Genomic DNA, 16,425 nt, shown 5'->3' on the forward strand with positions numbered 1-16,425 from the left:
ATTCCAATTAATTCAATTTACTTCAATCCACTTTAGTCCAATTCGGTCTATTTTTGTCAATTTTAGTGTACTTACTTAAGAATAGGAAAATAAAGATTTGGGTTAAAAATGTCTATTCTAATTATGAATTTATTAAAAATATAGATGTCAAACTCATGCCAAATTCTATTAAATTTTAGCAATTTAATCTCAAATTCATTCCACATATATTTAATGAATCCAAACTCATTTCAAATGCATCTATTTATTTATTTTATTTTGCTAATTGGTTATAAATTTATTTCTTTTTCCTTTGCAAACCAAAGAGAGGCATGACGAGGATTTGATAAATTTTAAAAATAGTAGAAGATAATAGCTGAATCACAAGATTCTTGGCCATTTTATGTAACTTTATTCTTTAGACCCTATTTGGTCAGTTAGTTTTAACACATATTTTAACACACTTTTTCACCTACACGTATATCAAAAACACTCAAACAATATTACTTAAACTCTTCTATCAAACGGTATCCCTCTGCAGATTTTGAAAATCAACTATGACTGGCAAGTGAGGCCAACAAATGTTTACAAAAAAAAAAAAAAAAAAAAAAAAACCAACACCACCAAAGAAAGCAATCTATGCCATTATCCATTTGGGAATTAATTGGGCCGAGCTTCAACCCGACCCGGAAAAGTGATTACCAAATTGGGTGAAACTGAAACCCGCCCATACAAAAAAACCCTAGCTTTCAGGCGCTTATTTATACAACCAATCAAAAACCCTTACCAAAACCCTCTCTCACCTTTTCTTTCTTTCTCTTTCACATTTCCTTTTCAAGAATCTGTGTGTCTCTGGTTCAAACCCAAAGAAAATGCCGCTAGGTGAAAGGTCAGGGGACAAGGAATCCCGCTACTGCGGTGTAGAGACGGAGTTCAACGATGACATGCCTCAGCTCTTGTCTCACAGTCTCTCTTCCGCTGGCTTCGACTTCGTCGTCGCTACTCTGGTTCGTATAATCGCCCATTTTCTTTTTCAATCGTTTCGATTCGAAGTATTATGTGTGTTTTGTGTTATGGTGGCCAATTAGCCAGTCACATACCAGCTTTAATGGCTGCAAAACTTTTTTGTGTGAATGGTCAGTAAGCTCACCTAAAGTAACGTTTTGTTAGTGGCCTTTTGATAGTGAAGCTACTGAGCTATAGAGTTTCACTTTAGGGTTGGTAACTACATTTATATGGATTTTCTACTTTTGCTATGTTTTTGGGTATGAGTAGTTAGCAATGTGTGTGATAGTGAAGAAGAAAGGTTTATTACACTGAATTGGTTGATGGGTTTTCATAATGAGCTACTATGTCATAAGGCACTGTATGTTGATGTTGGGTCCAGATGAGAACTAGTAAAAGCTTTGCCAAAGTGAAAAATGTTGTGAAAATTGTTGTGTATAGCATTATGCCTTCGCAATTGTACTGAACCAATGATGTCTTATTGCCCAAAATTGTTACCCAAGGCGACAACATAAAAAGATCATATTGTATACCATTCTTTGTGTGATGATCATGTTGTGCATGCTTAGTAATTTAACGAGGTCTTGGATGTTTTATTTGCTTCTGGTGGCTAATTAGCCAATCACATATAGCCGCATGGCTGTTGTTTTATGTGAATGGTCAGTAAGCTCACCAACAGTACCGTGTTGGTTGCCGTAGACGGTGAAGCGAAATTCTGGTTTCACCTTTTGGTTTTCAACTACATTCTTATATGTGTAATAATTGTGCTATGGCTTCTTTAAAACCCATCATCTGTTAGTAATGTCTTCCTGGAAAATACATGTTAACTATTTTCATTCTGCAGTATCTGATGCTTTTGACAGGTTATTAATATCGTAATGGTTTTTTAACTGGTTTATATAGCCAGTCAGATGCCAATAGTTCCTAATATTTACTCCTTTTTTTTTGTCATGAATTTAAAATAATTAGCAGTGTATTTCTCGATGCTTTGCATGATTGGAGCAATACTTAGTTTGATACAAAAATTCATAGTACAAGTTGATTGCTGTTTAACATTAATTCCAGTGGCTAGTTAGCCAGTCGCATATTGGCCGAATGTGTGATGTCATTGGTGGGCCTAGATGAGAGCCACTAAAAGCTCTCCAACTCAACTGTTGAGAAGAATGTTGTGAAAATTATTGTAGATATAGCATTATTCCTTTGCAATTGTACCGAACCAAAGATGTCTTATCGCCCAAAATTTTTACCCAAGTTGACAACATAAAAAGATCATATTTTACATCATTCTTTGTGTGATGATCATGTTGTGCATGTTTGGTTATTTAATGAGGACTTGGATGATTTATTTGCTTCCGGTGGCTAATTAGCCAATCATGTATCGTCGTATGGCTGTTATTTTATGTGAATGGTCAGTAAGCTCACCAATAATACTGCGTTGGTGGCCTTAGATGGTGAAGCAAAAGTCTGGTTTCACCTTTTGGCTTTCAACTACATTCTTATATGTGTAATAATCGTGCTATGGCTTCTTTGGAACCCTTCATCTGTTAGTACTGTCTTCCCAGAAAATACATGTTAGCCATTTTCACTATGCAGTATCTGATGCTTTTGACTGGTTATTAATAATGTAATGGTATTTGAACTGGTTTATATAGCCAGCCAGATACCAATGGTACCTAAGATTTACTTCTTTTTTTGGTCATGAATTTAAAATAATTAGCAGTGTATTTCCCAATGCTTTGCATGATTGGAGCAATATTTTGTTTGATACAAAAATTCATAGTAGAAGTTGATTGCTGTTTAACATTAATTCTAGTGGCTAGTTAGCCAGTCACATATTGGCTGAATGTGCGATTTCAGTGGCGGGCCCAGATGAGAACCACTAAAAGCCTTCCGACTCAGCTGTTGGGAAGAATGTTGTGAAAATTATTGTGGATGTAGCATTATTCCATTGCAATTGTACTGAACCAAAGATGTCTTATTGCCCAAAATTGTTACCCAAGGCGACAACATAAAAAGATCATATATTACATCATTCTTTGTGTGATGATCATGTTGTGCATGTTTAGTTATTTAATGAGGACTTGGATATTTCATTTGCTTCCGGTGGCTAATTAGCCAATCACATATAGCCAAATGGCTGTTATTTTATGTGAATGGTCAGTAAGCTCACCAATAGTACTGTGTTGGTGGCCTTAGATGGTGAAGCAAAAGTCTGGTTTCACCTTTTGGCTTTCAACTACATTCTTATATGTGTAATAATTGTGCTATGGTTTCTTTGGAACCCTTTATCTGTTAGTACTGTCTTCCCGGAAAATACATGTTAACCATTTTCATTGTGCGGTATCTGATGCTTTTGACTAGTTATTAATAACGTAATGGTATTAGAACTGGTTTATATAGCCAGCCAGATACCAATAGTACCTAAGATTTTACTCCTTTTTAGTTTTTTTTTTTTGTCATGAATTTAAAATAATTATCAGTGTATTTCTCGATGCTTTGCATGATTGGAGCAATACTTAGTTTGATACAAAAATTCATAGTAGAAGTTGATTGCTGTTTAACACTTATTCTAGTGACTAGTTAGCCAGTCACATATTGGCCAAATGTGTGAATGGTAGCATGCTCACCTATAGTAATGTGTTGCTAGCATCTAGTTGAAGTAAGACTCTGGTTTCACATAGGCTATTAACTACATTCTATGGTTTTTAACAGTAACGTAGTTCTGTTGTATGGCTGTTCTTATGCTATGCAAAAAGTTCTTCATGTATGATAGCAATTCCTACTGTATCAGAAATGGTCCACATTTGTTAAACTGTCAGTGGACAAAATTCTAAATATTTGTGGGTGTATGGTTTTGACAACTATTTACTCCCCGATGAATAATAATCAATGCACTTAACTCCCCCTGCCCCCACCCGCCCTCCAAGTCTAATTTAGTTCTATAAAAGGGGACATAAATGTTTGGAGTTTTCATTTTTCATCTTCTATTTGTCTACCACATTAGCCTTGCTTGATCCTGGTAATCAATGTAGCTGTCCTTTGTAATTCTGAATGGTTTTTTGGTTGCTAATTCCCCATCCGTATATCTCACACTCCTAGCACATCTTCTTTGTCTCATATTTCATTTTCATTTCCTACATTTTTCTCTCTATGCATAAGTCAGCTCTGTGCTGCTCAAATACATCTTTAACTTATCTGCTGATGTAAGGGTCGTTCATGGTAAATCCAATTCCTAGCTCAAAAGGCACCTCCTTCCCCCAAAAGAAAAATGTAGAGGGTAAGGGCATGGGTTCAAAATCCATCGGGTAAACTTACCAATAAAAAAATAAGGATCATTCATGGTTTATTTATGAATGTATCTTGCCCTGAGCAAAGTCTAGAAATTGTTTGTTACAGTGATGTGTATTTTGGTTTTGGAGGGTGGATTCTAAGTTACATTTGGTGTAACTTCTTGTTATTATGACCATGCATGAATAAGTGTTTAAATTGAATGTTTGATAGCAACCATATCCAACAACAAAGCCTTAGTTCCATGGGGTTGGCAACCCATATCTCATTTTAAAGAGAAACTATCAAGAAACTGTAATTTTAAGTACTGTGTATTCTGTTTTGGTTGCTATTTGGTGAACAAGACAGGCATGGTTTGGAAATGTATTCCAACAATTGTTTTCAATAAATGTGGATTGTGCTAAAGCCTAACTGTTATTTCTGAGTGTTACAATAGTCAGTTTTACTCCTGTTGCATTTAGATCATACATATACTTATATTTGATCAAAGTTCAATTCATTATTAGTCAAGCTTTATTTTGTGCTAGGAATAAAAGACACATTTTCTTGTATATTGAATACCCAATGCCTAGATATTTATATGACATCATGATGTAGATGGATCCTGCTTATCGGCCGAGCTTAATGCAAAAAGACAGTGGTGGATCTGGTGCTCTGCCATTTGCTGGGTCAGACTTGGTTTTGAGCCCATCCCAATGGAGTAGTCATGTAGTGGGTATGAATGTTCTAGACTACTTGAAAATTTACTGTTTCCTCATGGTTGGTTTGACATCATCCTTTTTCCCATCAAATTTCAAATTGTTTGTTGCATTCATCTTATTTGAGTTGCCTCCTGATATTTGCGTGACTGGAATGGGCTTTGACAGATCTTATATTTTTTTATTTTGGTGGCTAGGTGGATCTGGTGCTCTGCCATTTTCTAGATCATACTGAACTAATGGACTTATGTACATTCTTCATTATCAATGGGGAATACATTGGAGTGTTTTCCAAAGCATTCAAGGAGTGTCAATATACTTGTGTTTGTACTCAGTACACTATCCTTTAGATAGCTAAATAATTCAGGAATGAGTTGTTACTACTTAGATGGAGTTTATTGGGTGCTGAATGCCATCTGGGCTGTTTAAGACAATATTTTGATCTCTGTTTATTTTATGCCTTTACCATGGATTTTCAGTTTTCAGTTTATTAATTGAACTTATTAGAGAGTAGGTTAATGAGCCTTAATTTTGGCATTTGAAGCCTTCACCAAGAAATGTTGGCATGGACACTGCATGGTTTTATTGTTTTTGTTGTAACCATTTGGCATTTTAAAACTTGGACTTCCTCAGTAAGTGGGCTCTTAACTTTTTTCAGGAAAAATTAGCTCGTGGATTGACTTGGACTCGGATGATGAGATCGTTCGAATGGATTCTGAAACCACTCTAAAGCAAGAAATAGCTTGGGCTTCTCATCTCTCCCTCCAGGTTTGCATCATGTTGATTATTTTATGTTCTGATGCACTTCAATGAGCATGGCTAGCTTTAGAACTATTCTCTCCTCCCCAAAAAACTGTCTTGCTTGACTTATTCTAAACCCAAAATATTTCCTAGCTGTGGGATGTTTAGGTACCTTCATATAATGGTAGTGAACTAATTAACTTGCACTAAGAATCAATTATGTAGGCTAGATGATGATGTCCATGACCATATAAAGGTACCTTAATACAATCCCATTTGGTTGAGATGTGCATTAATCAATATGGTTGCAGTAGCTTATCACAAAAAAATAAAATTCAATATTATTACTTTTTTCACCTATCAAAAAAGCAATATGTGATGTTGTGTTATGCTTTGACATGTGATGTGGTCCTTGTTAAAAAAAAAAACTACTTTTATGATTAAAAGCTAAAGTTTTCAATGCTTACTTATATGCTGCAGGCATGCCTTCTTCCTACTCCCAAGGGAACATCCTGTGCGAATTATGCTAGGTGTGTGAATCAGATATTACAGGGCCTAAACAATATGCAGGTGCCACTCTTAATCCGAATTTATTTATAATATACATTTTTTTTTTTTGCCTTATAAAGTTTCTTTCTATCTCATTATTTCTCTGTTCTTATTGCTTCCTCTTAAAAGTTGTGGCTTAGGATTCCTTTGTTGAAGACTGATGATGACTCTATGGATGTAGACTCTAATAATTTGGTGAGTAGTCCTCTCCAATTGCACTTAATTCTTACCTTTGGATGATCTCTGTTTTACGCATTTATCAACCCAAATTAATAGTAAAACTAGATTTTTTTTTTGGTAAAAAATATGAATATGTTTCCAGCTTCTTGAAACTCTTTCTTTCCTCGACCCTTCCCCTTTTCTCTTTGGCTAATTTGTATACTTGGTCATCAAATCAAACTCTTTAGCAAATAGTCCGCTGTCAATAAAAATGTGCCTAGCTGTGCTTAAAGTGCATACTGTAAAGTGCCAGAAGAAAAGCGCTTCTTACCCCTACCCCTAAAGTGAAGTGAAGCACATATTATTAAGGGCACCTAAAGTGCAAAAGGTGCATGCTTTTTTTCAAAATGCAAGGCGCTATGCACTTTCTGATTTTCTTGAAAGAGAAAATGCTTTCTCTGTTCCACATGAGTCTTTTGAAATGGCATGATTATCAATGAAAAATTAAAAACATAGTGTCAACCTATAATGTTCTTTATCTTATATTAAAGCTGGAAAGGTTTTTGATAAGAAAATGTTGAAGGTTATAAATGAAATTGAACTTCCACTTTATCTATCAAAAAAAAAGAAATTGAACTTCCACTTTAAGAGAGTTTTTTATTTTATTTTAGGATAATCCATTAAGCTTAGGTTATCATTGTGGGATGCAGGGAAGAATCCATTAAAAAAAAAAAACTGTTGGCCCTCAACCAATTAAATTTTACTGTCGATTAATTATACCATCTCTATTACCATGGAATGTTTTCCCTTATATATCTAAATTTGTTGGATAAAGTCATGAAGAAGAAGAATTTAAAAAAACTTAAAGTAACCACATCATCTGCCTCCATTATATAGAGCTTGGAATGTGGTTCTGTTGTGCCTTATGTGGATCATTTGGAAGGAAGTACTTTTGTATTTTTTTTATTTGTTAAGTTATATGTGGATCATTTGTGTCCTTTTTGGGATGATTTGTGTTTGGAAGTAAAGAGAGTTGTCTTTTGGTAAATTAGCTCTAGCTCAAATGGTATCTCCATCCTTGTAAGTATAGTATGGAGTATGAAGTTCTGATTGGGTGCATCTGCAAGTGTACCATTGAAAAGAAAATAAAGAGACGTGTCTTTTTTTTAGAGCCTGCTTTGTGCTTATGTTGGCTTTTGTTTTTTTGGGGGGGGGGGGGGTGGTGGTTTTAAGCAGTGTTGTTAAAAGCGCGCTTAAGTGCAGAGCGCAGAGCCCTTGGGGCTTTTCCCCTCTAAAGCGAAGCGCCCTCACAAAAGTGCGTTTTAAGCGCGCTTTTTTGAGCTTTTTTATTAAGCGCAAAGCGCGCTTTTTTGGGCTTTTTGTAATTTTTTTTTTTAATCCTTATTGATTTTTAGCCATTAGATCTAAATATGTTTGATAAAAGCCATTGATTTAATATATAAAAACTAATAGTGTGGTGTGCTACCATACACCTAAGCCTATCTCTTTAAATATTTTTGAACTTTTAACCACAACCACACAAACAAACACTGAATCAGACACTCACAAAGATAATATTACTTAACATTCTAGTACTTTTTAGCCTTTGCCTTCTTGGTTTTATACTTCTATTTTGATTCAACCATGTTTTGTAATCATGGCCATCAAATATCATGGTTGCATATATATTGTAAAGCGCAATAGAATTATATAAATTATATGAAATGTTTTATTGTAATTTATATGATTAATTGATCACTTGATTGTTGTATTGATCATTAATAATTTTTTTTTAAATGTGCGCTTCACATCGATCAGGCGCGCACTTGTGCTTTGCGCTTTGCGCCTAGGCTCCAGGAGGCCTTTGTGCTTAAGTGCGCTCAGTGCTTTTAACAACACTAGGTTTAAGTTCATAGTCCAGTGGTAATGGCATCCTTTGTGGTGCCCCATGTCTATATTTCGAACACCTCCAACCCCTCCCCTGCTAGCTATATGAAAAAAATGTTTGTTTGCTTGGACTGAGCAGAGTAGAATAACTTTTAAATCTGTATAACGTCCTCTGCATGAACTTGAGGTTCTTTCTTTCCTACTCTTTTCACCCTTTGTGTGGATGATTGATTCTATCTCATTTGGCTTGTGTTCTTTTTTGACCTTCTTAGATTCTTATGAGCATCATGAGGCTACTTTTTGGTCCCCTTTTGGTGATTTTGATGACTATTTCATATCATGTGAATATTTGAAAAAGAACTGAGAATGATGATTGACTTACCTAACAATGAGCTTTTTATTTTGACTCATCATGAGACTTGAGGGTATTAGAAATTTGTAAGACATGGATGTTTTAGATGCATACTATGTTTTGTTTACCACTTTATTTATGCCACACAGGTTGATTCCTGGGAGCTGTGGAATTCATTTCGGATGCTTTGTGAACATCACAGTCAGTTGTCAATTGCCCTTGATGTTTTGTGAGTTAAAGTCTATGATCCGTTGTATTTCTGTCAAGCTACTTTTCAGGATGTTGAACCAGATTACCAGTTTTTGTTCTCAGTATTTATTGTATTTGCTTGGTCATTAGGAGTTCACTACCTTCAACAAACTCACTTGGTCGTTGGTTTGGAGAGTCTGTTAGAGCTGCTATTATTAATACCGATGTAATTATATCTTTAAGGTTTATTATGGTTTCCTTAAAAGATTATGCATACTGCTTGCTGCTTCACATGCATTGATGTTGTTGCCTTGCCAGTCTTTTCTAACGAATGCACGGGGTTATCCATGTTTGTCGAAGCGCCACCAGAAGCTAATTACTGGGTTTTTCAACCATGCTATACAGGTTTGTAGAACATATTTCAAATTTCCTTGACTCTTGTTATGTTCCTTTGAATAATTTTCCTTCTGGATACCACTTATATGTAGGGTTGTAAATGAATCGAGCTGTTAAACCACTCGGGCTCAGCTAAAAAAATGCTTGTTTTTGTTCTTTTATTTAGCAAATGAGCAAAGCTGAAGCCTAACTTTAGGCCTGATTATCAAACAAGCTAAGCTCAAACATAATAATGTGCTCATAAACAAGTTTATGGGGCTCGATTCAAGTATATGTATTATTATAGGTTTATATGCATACATGTATAAAAAGATACTTGTATAGACTTGATATTGAATTTTTTAAGTTTCTAAATAAGTTTATAATATGTCAAATTATTATTTTTAATTTATTGATAACATAAATAACCCATTTTTGTAATAAAGATTATATATAATTTTTAACAAAAGAAGGTTGGTAAATCTATTTTTTATAAGGTCATAAAGGAAAATCATTCTGTCTAATTAACTTAAGTAGCTTGTGAACAAGCTCATACTTGCTTGATATGAAAATGAACCAAGCTTTTGAACATGTAATCTAGTTTGGTAATGTGCTCGGCTTGTGTTTGAAAGAAAATTAAATGAACAACCTTGAACTTTTAATACTTGGCTTAGCTCAATGCGTTTACAGCCCTACTTATAAGTACTTTAAAACTTATCTGGTCTTTGTTTCCAATTTGGTTTCCAATTTGGAGTAAAAGTTCGAATCAGCAGTTCTTAGATCTTACAACTACTCCATATCTTTTTAAATTTTCTAATATCTGTCCTCTAATATATCTTTTCTCAGATAGTCATATCTGGTAAACAAGTACACAGTCTTCCAAAGGGGAGTACAGATTTAGCTTCTAATCATAATGATAGTAGTTCTGATGGTGAGTACCTACCCATGATTAATAATTCTTTGATGCTGAATCCTGCTGGCAATTTTTTTGTAATTATTTCTTGAAAGGAAAATACAAATTATAATAATTATTGATATTTTATTCTGTTTCTTTCTGAGATGCTAATGATTTACTAGTGTTATGAGTAGTAGTCTATGACTTCATGTGTCATCTTGATTATCGAGATTTCTACCCATGATCTTCTGTAGAATGTCTTTATTATTTTTTAAATGGCTGTTAAGTAGTCTTGCCATTCAGGTGCACAGAGACATCCACTGAGGCCATATTTGGACTATGTTGGTTTTCTTTACCAAAGAATGGATCCACTGCCTGAGCAAGAACGATTTGAGGTAGTTTACTCTCTCTCTCTCTCTCTTACATACACAGAATGGTGGTATGTCATTCTTTGTCATAAATTTTCTTTTGACCATCTTTATTTGTACTCCAGCTTGGTTACAGGGATTTTTTACAGTCACCCTTACAAGTAAGTTTTTTCTACCCACTGTTTATTTTCTGATATTGTCTTTCATTAGTATTTAAATCACGATTTTTCTCCTTCTTGTTGAAATGGTCAACTGTATATTGTCATTCTCGTGTGGGAATTTTTTATGTACTCATTATAGTAATTGCAAGCTGGGCGTTATCTATTTATTAAATGCAGCCTCTCATGGATAACCTTGAGGCTCAAACCTACGAGACATTTGAGAAAGATGCAGTGAAATACATTCAGGTATGACTGATTGTGAGTTCTGTTTGCCACAATCTTGTTTCATTCTTTTCACTGTGTATTCTGTTTAATTCCCCCCCCCCCCCCCATGCGTCCCCCTCCCCCCTTAATTGTGATGTTTGTCAGTCCTGTTGCTAGGCAATTGTTTTTATGTCATTAGTAGGTGGAGTGATTATGGTTAGCAGTCCTGTGGTTGTGTGTTGTACTGGTATATGATTGCTAGAAAATAGCAACTAATGATATATTCGTTTGAATTAATATTCATTTTCTTATTATTTGCAGTACCAAAGGGCAATTTGTAAAGCTTTGCAAGACAGAGTTCCTGATGAAAAGGCGTCGGTGATAACCACTGTAAGTGACCCAGTCATTGGAATTTTTGCAATTTCTTTGATTTTGTTTGTATATGTACATCATGCACCTCATTTGGTATTTGATAAAATGTAATGTGCTTGGGAAGCAAAGGTTCACATCATTGTATTTTTCATATGTGGCCAGGTATTGATGGTTGTAGGAGCAGGGCGTGGACCTCTTGTTAGGGCATCATTACAGGTACATTTCTCTAACTGCTGCTTGATTGGTTTTGGTTACACTATTTGTCTCTAGACTGCATTCTGCATGGTGAAAATTACATTGTTTTATTGAACTTTTATTTTTCTCCTGCTCTTATGTAGGCTGCAGAAGAAACTGGACGCAAGCTTAAAGTTTTTGCTGTGGAGAAAAATCCAAATGCAGTTGTTACACTACATGTGAGTTGCTCTTCTCTCTCTCGCTTCTGGTATTGCAGCCTGCTTACCTTGCCTAAGCTTTGATAGCATGCTGGGAATGTATGAACTGCAAACAATGTTCATATGGTAGGGCTATGCAGAAATAAAAGGTTTCAAGGCGATAACCGCTAGGAAATATAAGAAAGTTTCATATAATATTTTGGTTCAGCCTGATAGGTGATAAAGTGAGGGTAAATACAAATTTATTTGGGTTGCTCATTTAAATTGGATCAGATTATTTGTTGGAATTATGTGGTTGGCTGGATCATTCTGTGTGCCATGTATATCTTATATATATTAGATAACATATTGTATAATTTGCTTCTACAGCACCCCTTTTACTAGTCTTGTGGCATTTTTTGGAGCAGAGTTTAGTCAAACTAGAGGGCTGGGAAAGCATTGTTACCATAGTTTCCTGCGATATGCGTCACTGGGATGCTCCTGAGAAAGCTGATATTTTGGTATGTGCGTGTTGCCATGGTAAATCAATTTTATATCTACCTCCTCTTATGGCTGCTTCTTATTTGTGCCTTCTGTTGTTCTTAGGTTAGTGAACTGCTAGGATCTTTTGGTGACAATGAGCTGTCTCCTGAGTGCCTTGATGGAGCCCAGAGGTTTTTGAAGGATGATGGGATTTCAATACCGTCATCGTAAGTATATTATTTTCAAGTCTTTGGATTTTATACTTAAAAAAGAGTTTAATATTGTTATATTTTTTACAAATTTATCTCTCTGATAATTTGGATGGGTGATTGCTTGCTTTTTACTAAATGGTTGGCCTGCACAAAGGAAAGATAGATGGCGACCATTAGATGACTAATGGGAGAATGGAGATCTTCTGTGCTAGTGGATGCTTACGTAGACAGTCAAAAAATTTGTTAAGTAAATTGTCCCACATTGTTTAAGAGAGTGTGTTGCGTGTAGTATAACTTGCCTCACCCTCCCTTAAAAACCTCTGATGCTGCATGTCTTGGTATTATTGTAAGTTACATTTTCAATTTAGATAGACAGTAGTGGAAATTGTATTGCTTTTGATGTCTACATTGCCAATAAATATTTACATTGTAAAACCCCAACTGAACAGTTGCCTTTCTCAAGTAGTCCAAACAATAGTGGTTATACGAGTCTTGGCATTCAGCTGGCAAGAAAAATTGTTCTCTTACCAAAGTCCATCTTTTGTCAGTTGGTCCATGGGTCCCCAATCTTTCATGGAGTGGAAGCCCATTTATCCACCAACGATCTGAGTCTTGTTGAGCAGAACATAAGTTGGTTGATGTTCTTGATACCCCCAGTAGTATATTTACATCATATGCTTTTACTAAATTAAGATACCCCTCTTTCAGGTACACAAGTTTCATACAACCGGTGACAGCTTCAAAATTGTATAATGATGTATGCCCCTTGTTTTTGTGGTCTAAAATTTCCACTATTCAGTTATTCAAGCATTTTATCTAAACTGGTTCTAGTTTTGCTGCAGGTTAAGTTACATAAAGATGTTGTGCACTTTGAAACTGCTTACGTTGTTAAACTGCACAATGTAGCAAGGCTTGCCCCTACTCAACCTGTGAGTTTTTCCTTCAGATGACATACTACCTCTAATGTGTAAACAATATTTAGCCTATGCTTGTTTGTTGTAGTGATTGATTAAAATAATTTTTAAATATTTTTAAAAGAGCTGTTCTTTCATGTCATCTCCTATGAAACTTGATATTGATTGGTATCTTCAACTGGTATTTCTTTCCATTTGCGTAGGTCTTTACATTTACTCATCCAAATCAGCCAACTATGAAAAGCAATCAGCGTTACAAGAAGCTTCAGTTTGAGATACCCAGTGATACAGGATCAGCCATGGTGCATGGTATGTTGTTAGAATTATAGTTAAATGACCATTTCCTAATAGATTAAGCTTTAGGAAGAATTGGTAGCTTATCATGGTGTTAGAGTGAGATCCTGAGTTTGATCCCTATCTCCACTCTACCTCCTATTTAAAAAGTTGAATATCCCACATGTTGGGCTCCACTTATTAAGAGGGAATCTAGGCCCACACGTAAGGTGGAGTGTTAGAATTATAATTAAATGATTAAATTCATCAATTCCTAACGATTTAAGCTTTTGGAGAATCTGTAATTTATCAAATGTGATGGCTAATGTATCTGAAGATAAATTTTCCAGATCAATTCATATTGCTCATGAACTTGTGTTTGTGGACATTGCCCTTTTACTCCTATGAATAAGAAGCTGGTATTCAGACAACAATGCTGAACCAGTGTAGTAAAATTTCAAAATAGTAGCATAGGCTAAGAAGCATGTTGTTGCCTGTTGGAGTCCAGGTGACAGGTGATGTCCAGCCGTTACTTAGGAGGAATATATATTTTGATGGACTCAACACAGTTAAACCTTATTATTTGACCCCTGTAGTTGAAGATAAAATGTGATGCATGCAATTCAAATTTGGAATATATATATTTCTTGAACTTTATCCTGTGTTGTTATTGATGAATTTTAGAGGCGATTGTTGGCGTTGTTTGAAGATATGCTAGGTAGACTAAGAAAGGTTGATGGGTGGTTCTATCGACAGAATATTCAGCTCCACTAATGAATTGGGTTTTATTTTTTGAACATTATTCTCAATCTCTCTTTGTTAACGGTATTAATAGATCATCTCTTATTTGTGCTAATCAATAATCATATTGGGAGTTAATCATTATTTGTTTGCTAAAGATTTAGAATGATGAATTCTGTCTGACTTGTGCGATGTAATTGACATTGGTCAATCTGACTTTAAACCTCACCAGTGCCAGTATAGGCCTTGTCTCCTCCTACTTTTAAGCCTGCCTCTCTCTGATGTGGGTATGGGATTTTTTTTTTTTTTTTTGAATGGAAGATATAGATGGGTATGGGATAATTTGACCCCAAGAACTACCTCAATCTCTCAAAACTCCTATACCACCTGCGCCAGGGCCTAGGGGCAGAATGCCCTTCATCCACACTTTATTATTTGTTTTGTTTGTGGTTTTAGTCTTTTAGATGAAATCATTTTTTTAATTCCCTCAATATGGCCAGTGATGATGCTGGAGATCTTTTATCTTAATTTCCCATGAGATAAATCAGATTGAACTCTTTCTTGCACCTGATTCACAGGATTTGCTGGCTATTTTGATGCAACATTATACAAAGATGTACATCTTGGTATTGAACCATTGACGGCAACACCAAACATGTTCAGCTGGTATGACATTTGATTCTCTTTTAATTTATTTGCAAGGCACTTTTCACTTGAAGCTTATCATCCTTCATTTAGTGCCCTGGAATTGATATTAATAGCTCAAATATGCAGATGTTGGGATCTCCCCTTGTTTTATTCCAATCAATACAATGTATTTTAAATGTCTGTATTTGTCATCAAGTACAGTTTGACCTTTTTTGGGTTATTAAACATGAGTGAGGGAGTTTGCTTATTATCCGGTTTAGGTGAAATATTGCCATATTTTTACTTAACAGAAAATTAAAAGAGTATCCATAAACTGTATAGCAAAGGACCTGCTCATGATGAAGCTGACTATATGATGAATTATATTTATAAGTAATCCTTAGAAGAAAAAGCTCGAAAGGGGACCCTGCAGTGAATTATGTAGATGTCTCTTTTCTGAATGCCTGCCTGTTGATTGTGTCCTTTTACTCAGGTTTGCAATATTTTTCCCGCTGAGGACACCGGTGTTTGTGTGTGCTGGTTCTTCTCTCGAAGTACATTTCTGGCGCTGTTGTGGTCCTACCAAGGTATAACTTATTATTATTATTATTATTGCATCACTGTCTAGGATTTATTATTAGGGGAACAATGAAAACTCAAAAGGCAGCTTCTGTCTATCAATTATTATATCAATCTTTTTTTTTTTTTTTTTAATGTATTGCTGGTTTCAAGGTGTTACAAATCGATGTTTAAATGGAAAATTTTGGATAATTCCTGATGACGGTTTCTTGTTCTGGTTTTTGTGAAACTGGCAGGTTTGGTATGAATGGGGTGTTACATCTCCCTGCCAGTCTCCCATTCACAACAGCAATGGACGATCATATTGGGTTGGGCTGTAGGATTTCTTGATTCCACATATTGATACTTAAAACCATGCAATGTTCAGGAAGAAGCCAGTTCAAGGTTTGGTCTGTCAAGAGCAAGACGTGTTTAAATCTGTCCAAGATATATTTGGTCAACTGGTTACTCTGCTTCTCAGACCTTGGTGAAGTATATCCAGTTGCTTTCACATACCACTGGAGCTGATTCCTGTATTCATAGTATCAGTCAATAGTGCTGTACACTAATGTACAAGACTATTAAGATTGCTCTCTTGTTGTGTGTCAGCACATTGATTTTCTTTTACACAGGGAAATTGTATTCCTCCTCAATAGTTTTGAGTGGTGTTTTAAAAAATAGCATGGCTAGCATGCTCCGTAGACAAACAGAGGGTTTGGTTTTTACCATATAGTACACTGCTACCTGATATTATACCGACTTCTCGACATTAGATGAATTAGTGAATTTGCCTATGTAAGCTAGTAGGGAAAAAGTTAAGAACTGTTACTTGGGTGTAGAATAGTAGGGATCCCAATTAAAATTAAATTCAAACGTTTGAATTTAATTGGAAAACGTAATGTACTGCACCTAAAGAACTGTACTTATATTTTAACCAAGCACATTTACATGTAGATGTTTTTTGTTCTGGGAAAATTGCAGAAAGGCATATTTGGGTCAATTGTAGACGGATTTCCTGTACTAT

At 35.3% G+C, this 16,425-nt stretch overlaps 1 protein-coding gene across 3 annotated transcripts; it reads left to right on the forward strand.

The window, feature by feature from the left end:
* Positions 1-742: 742 nt before the first annotated feature.
* On the forward strand, positions 743-16,408 carry LOC115971268 (protein arginine N-methyltransferase 1.5). Of its 3 annotated transcripts, none has more exons than XM_031091077.1 (23): positions 743-986; positions 4,870-4,987; positions 5,629-5,738; positions 6,192-6,281; positions 6,390-6,455; positions 8,808-8,887; positions 8,998-9,073; positions 9,166-9,252; positions 10,069-10,153; positions 10,421-10,512; positions 10,611-10,646; positions 10,824-10,892; positions 11,172-11,240; positions 11,385-11,438; positions 11,561-11,635; positions 12,022-12,114; positions 12,200-12,303; positions 12,997-13,045; positions 13,131-13,217; positions 13,406-13,511; positions 14,795-14,882; positions 15,337-15,430; positions 15,659-16,408. In XM_031091077.1, exons 1-23 carry the CDS (start codon positions 852-854, stop codon positions 15,740-15,742), a joined length of 1,947 nt encoding a protein of 648 aa, XP_030946937.1. In that variant the 5' UTR covers positions 743-851; the 3' UTR covers positions 15,743-16,408. The 3 variants fall into 3 exon arrangements, with proteins under 3 accessions (XP_030946937.1, XP_030946940.1, XP_030946938.1); XM_031091078.1 differs by lacking the exon at positions 743-986 and adding an exon at positions 5,168-5,293 and having other exon boundaries at positions 4,898-4,987; XM_031091080.1 differs by lacking the exon at positions 4,870-4,987 and having other exon boundaries at positions 901-986.
* The last annotated feature ends 17 nt before the right edge of the window (positions 16,409-16,425 follow it).

The sequence above is a fragment of the Quercus lobata genome, chromosome 12, assembly GCF_001633185.2.
Source record: "Quercus lobata isolate SW786 chromosome 12, ValleyOak3.0 Primary Assembly, whole genome shotgun sequence".
NCBI classification, from domain to species: Eukaryota; Viridiplantae; Streptophyta; class Magnoliopsida; order Fagales; family Fagaceae; genus Quercus; species Quercus lobata.

Excerpts from the sequence above, each read along its gene's own strand:
- LOC115971268 (XM_031091077.1), top strand. The coding sequence starts at position 852 with ATGCCGCTAGGTGAAAGGTCAGGGGACAAGGAATCCCGCTACTGCGGT. Across the intron at positions 4,988-5,628 it reads ATGGAGTAGTCATGTAGTGG|GAAAAATTAGCTCGTGGATT; the intron begins GTATGAATGTTC and ends AACTTTTTTCAG. Across the intron at positions 13,218-13,405 it reads GGCTTGCCCCTACTCAACCT|GTCTTTACATTTACTCATCC; the intron begins GTGAGTTTTTCC and ends CCATTTGCGTAG.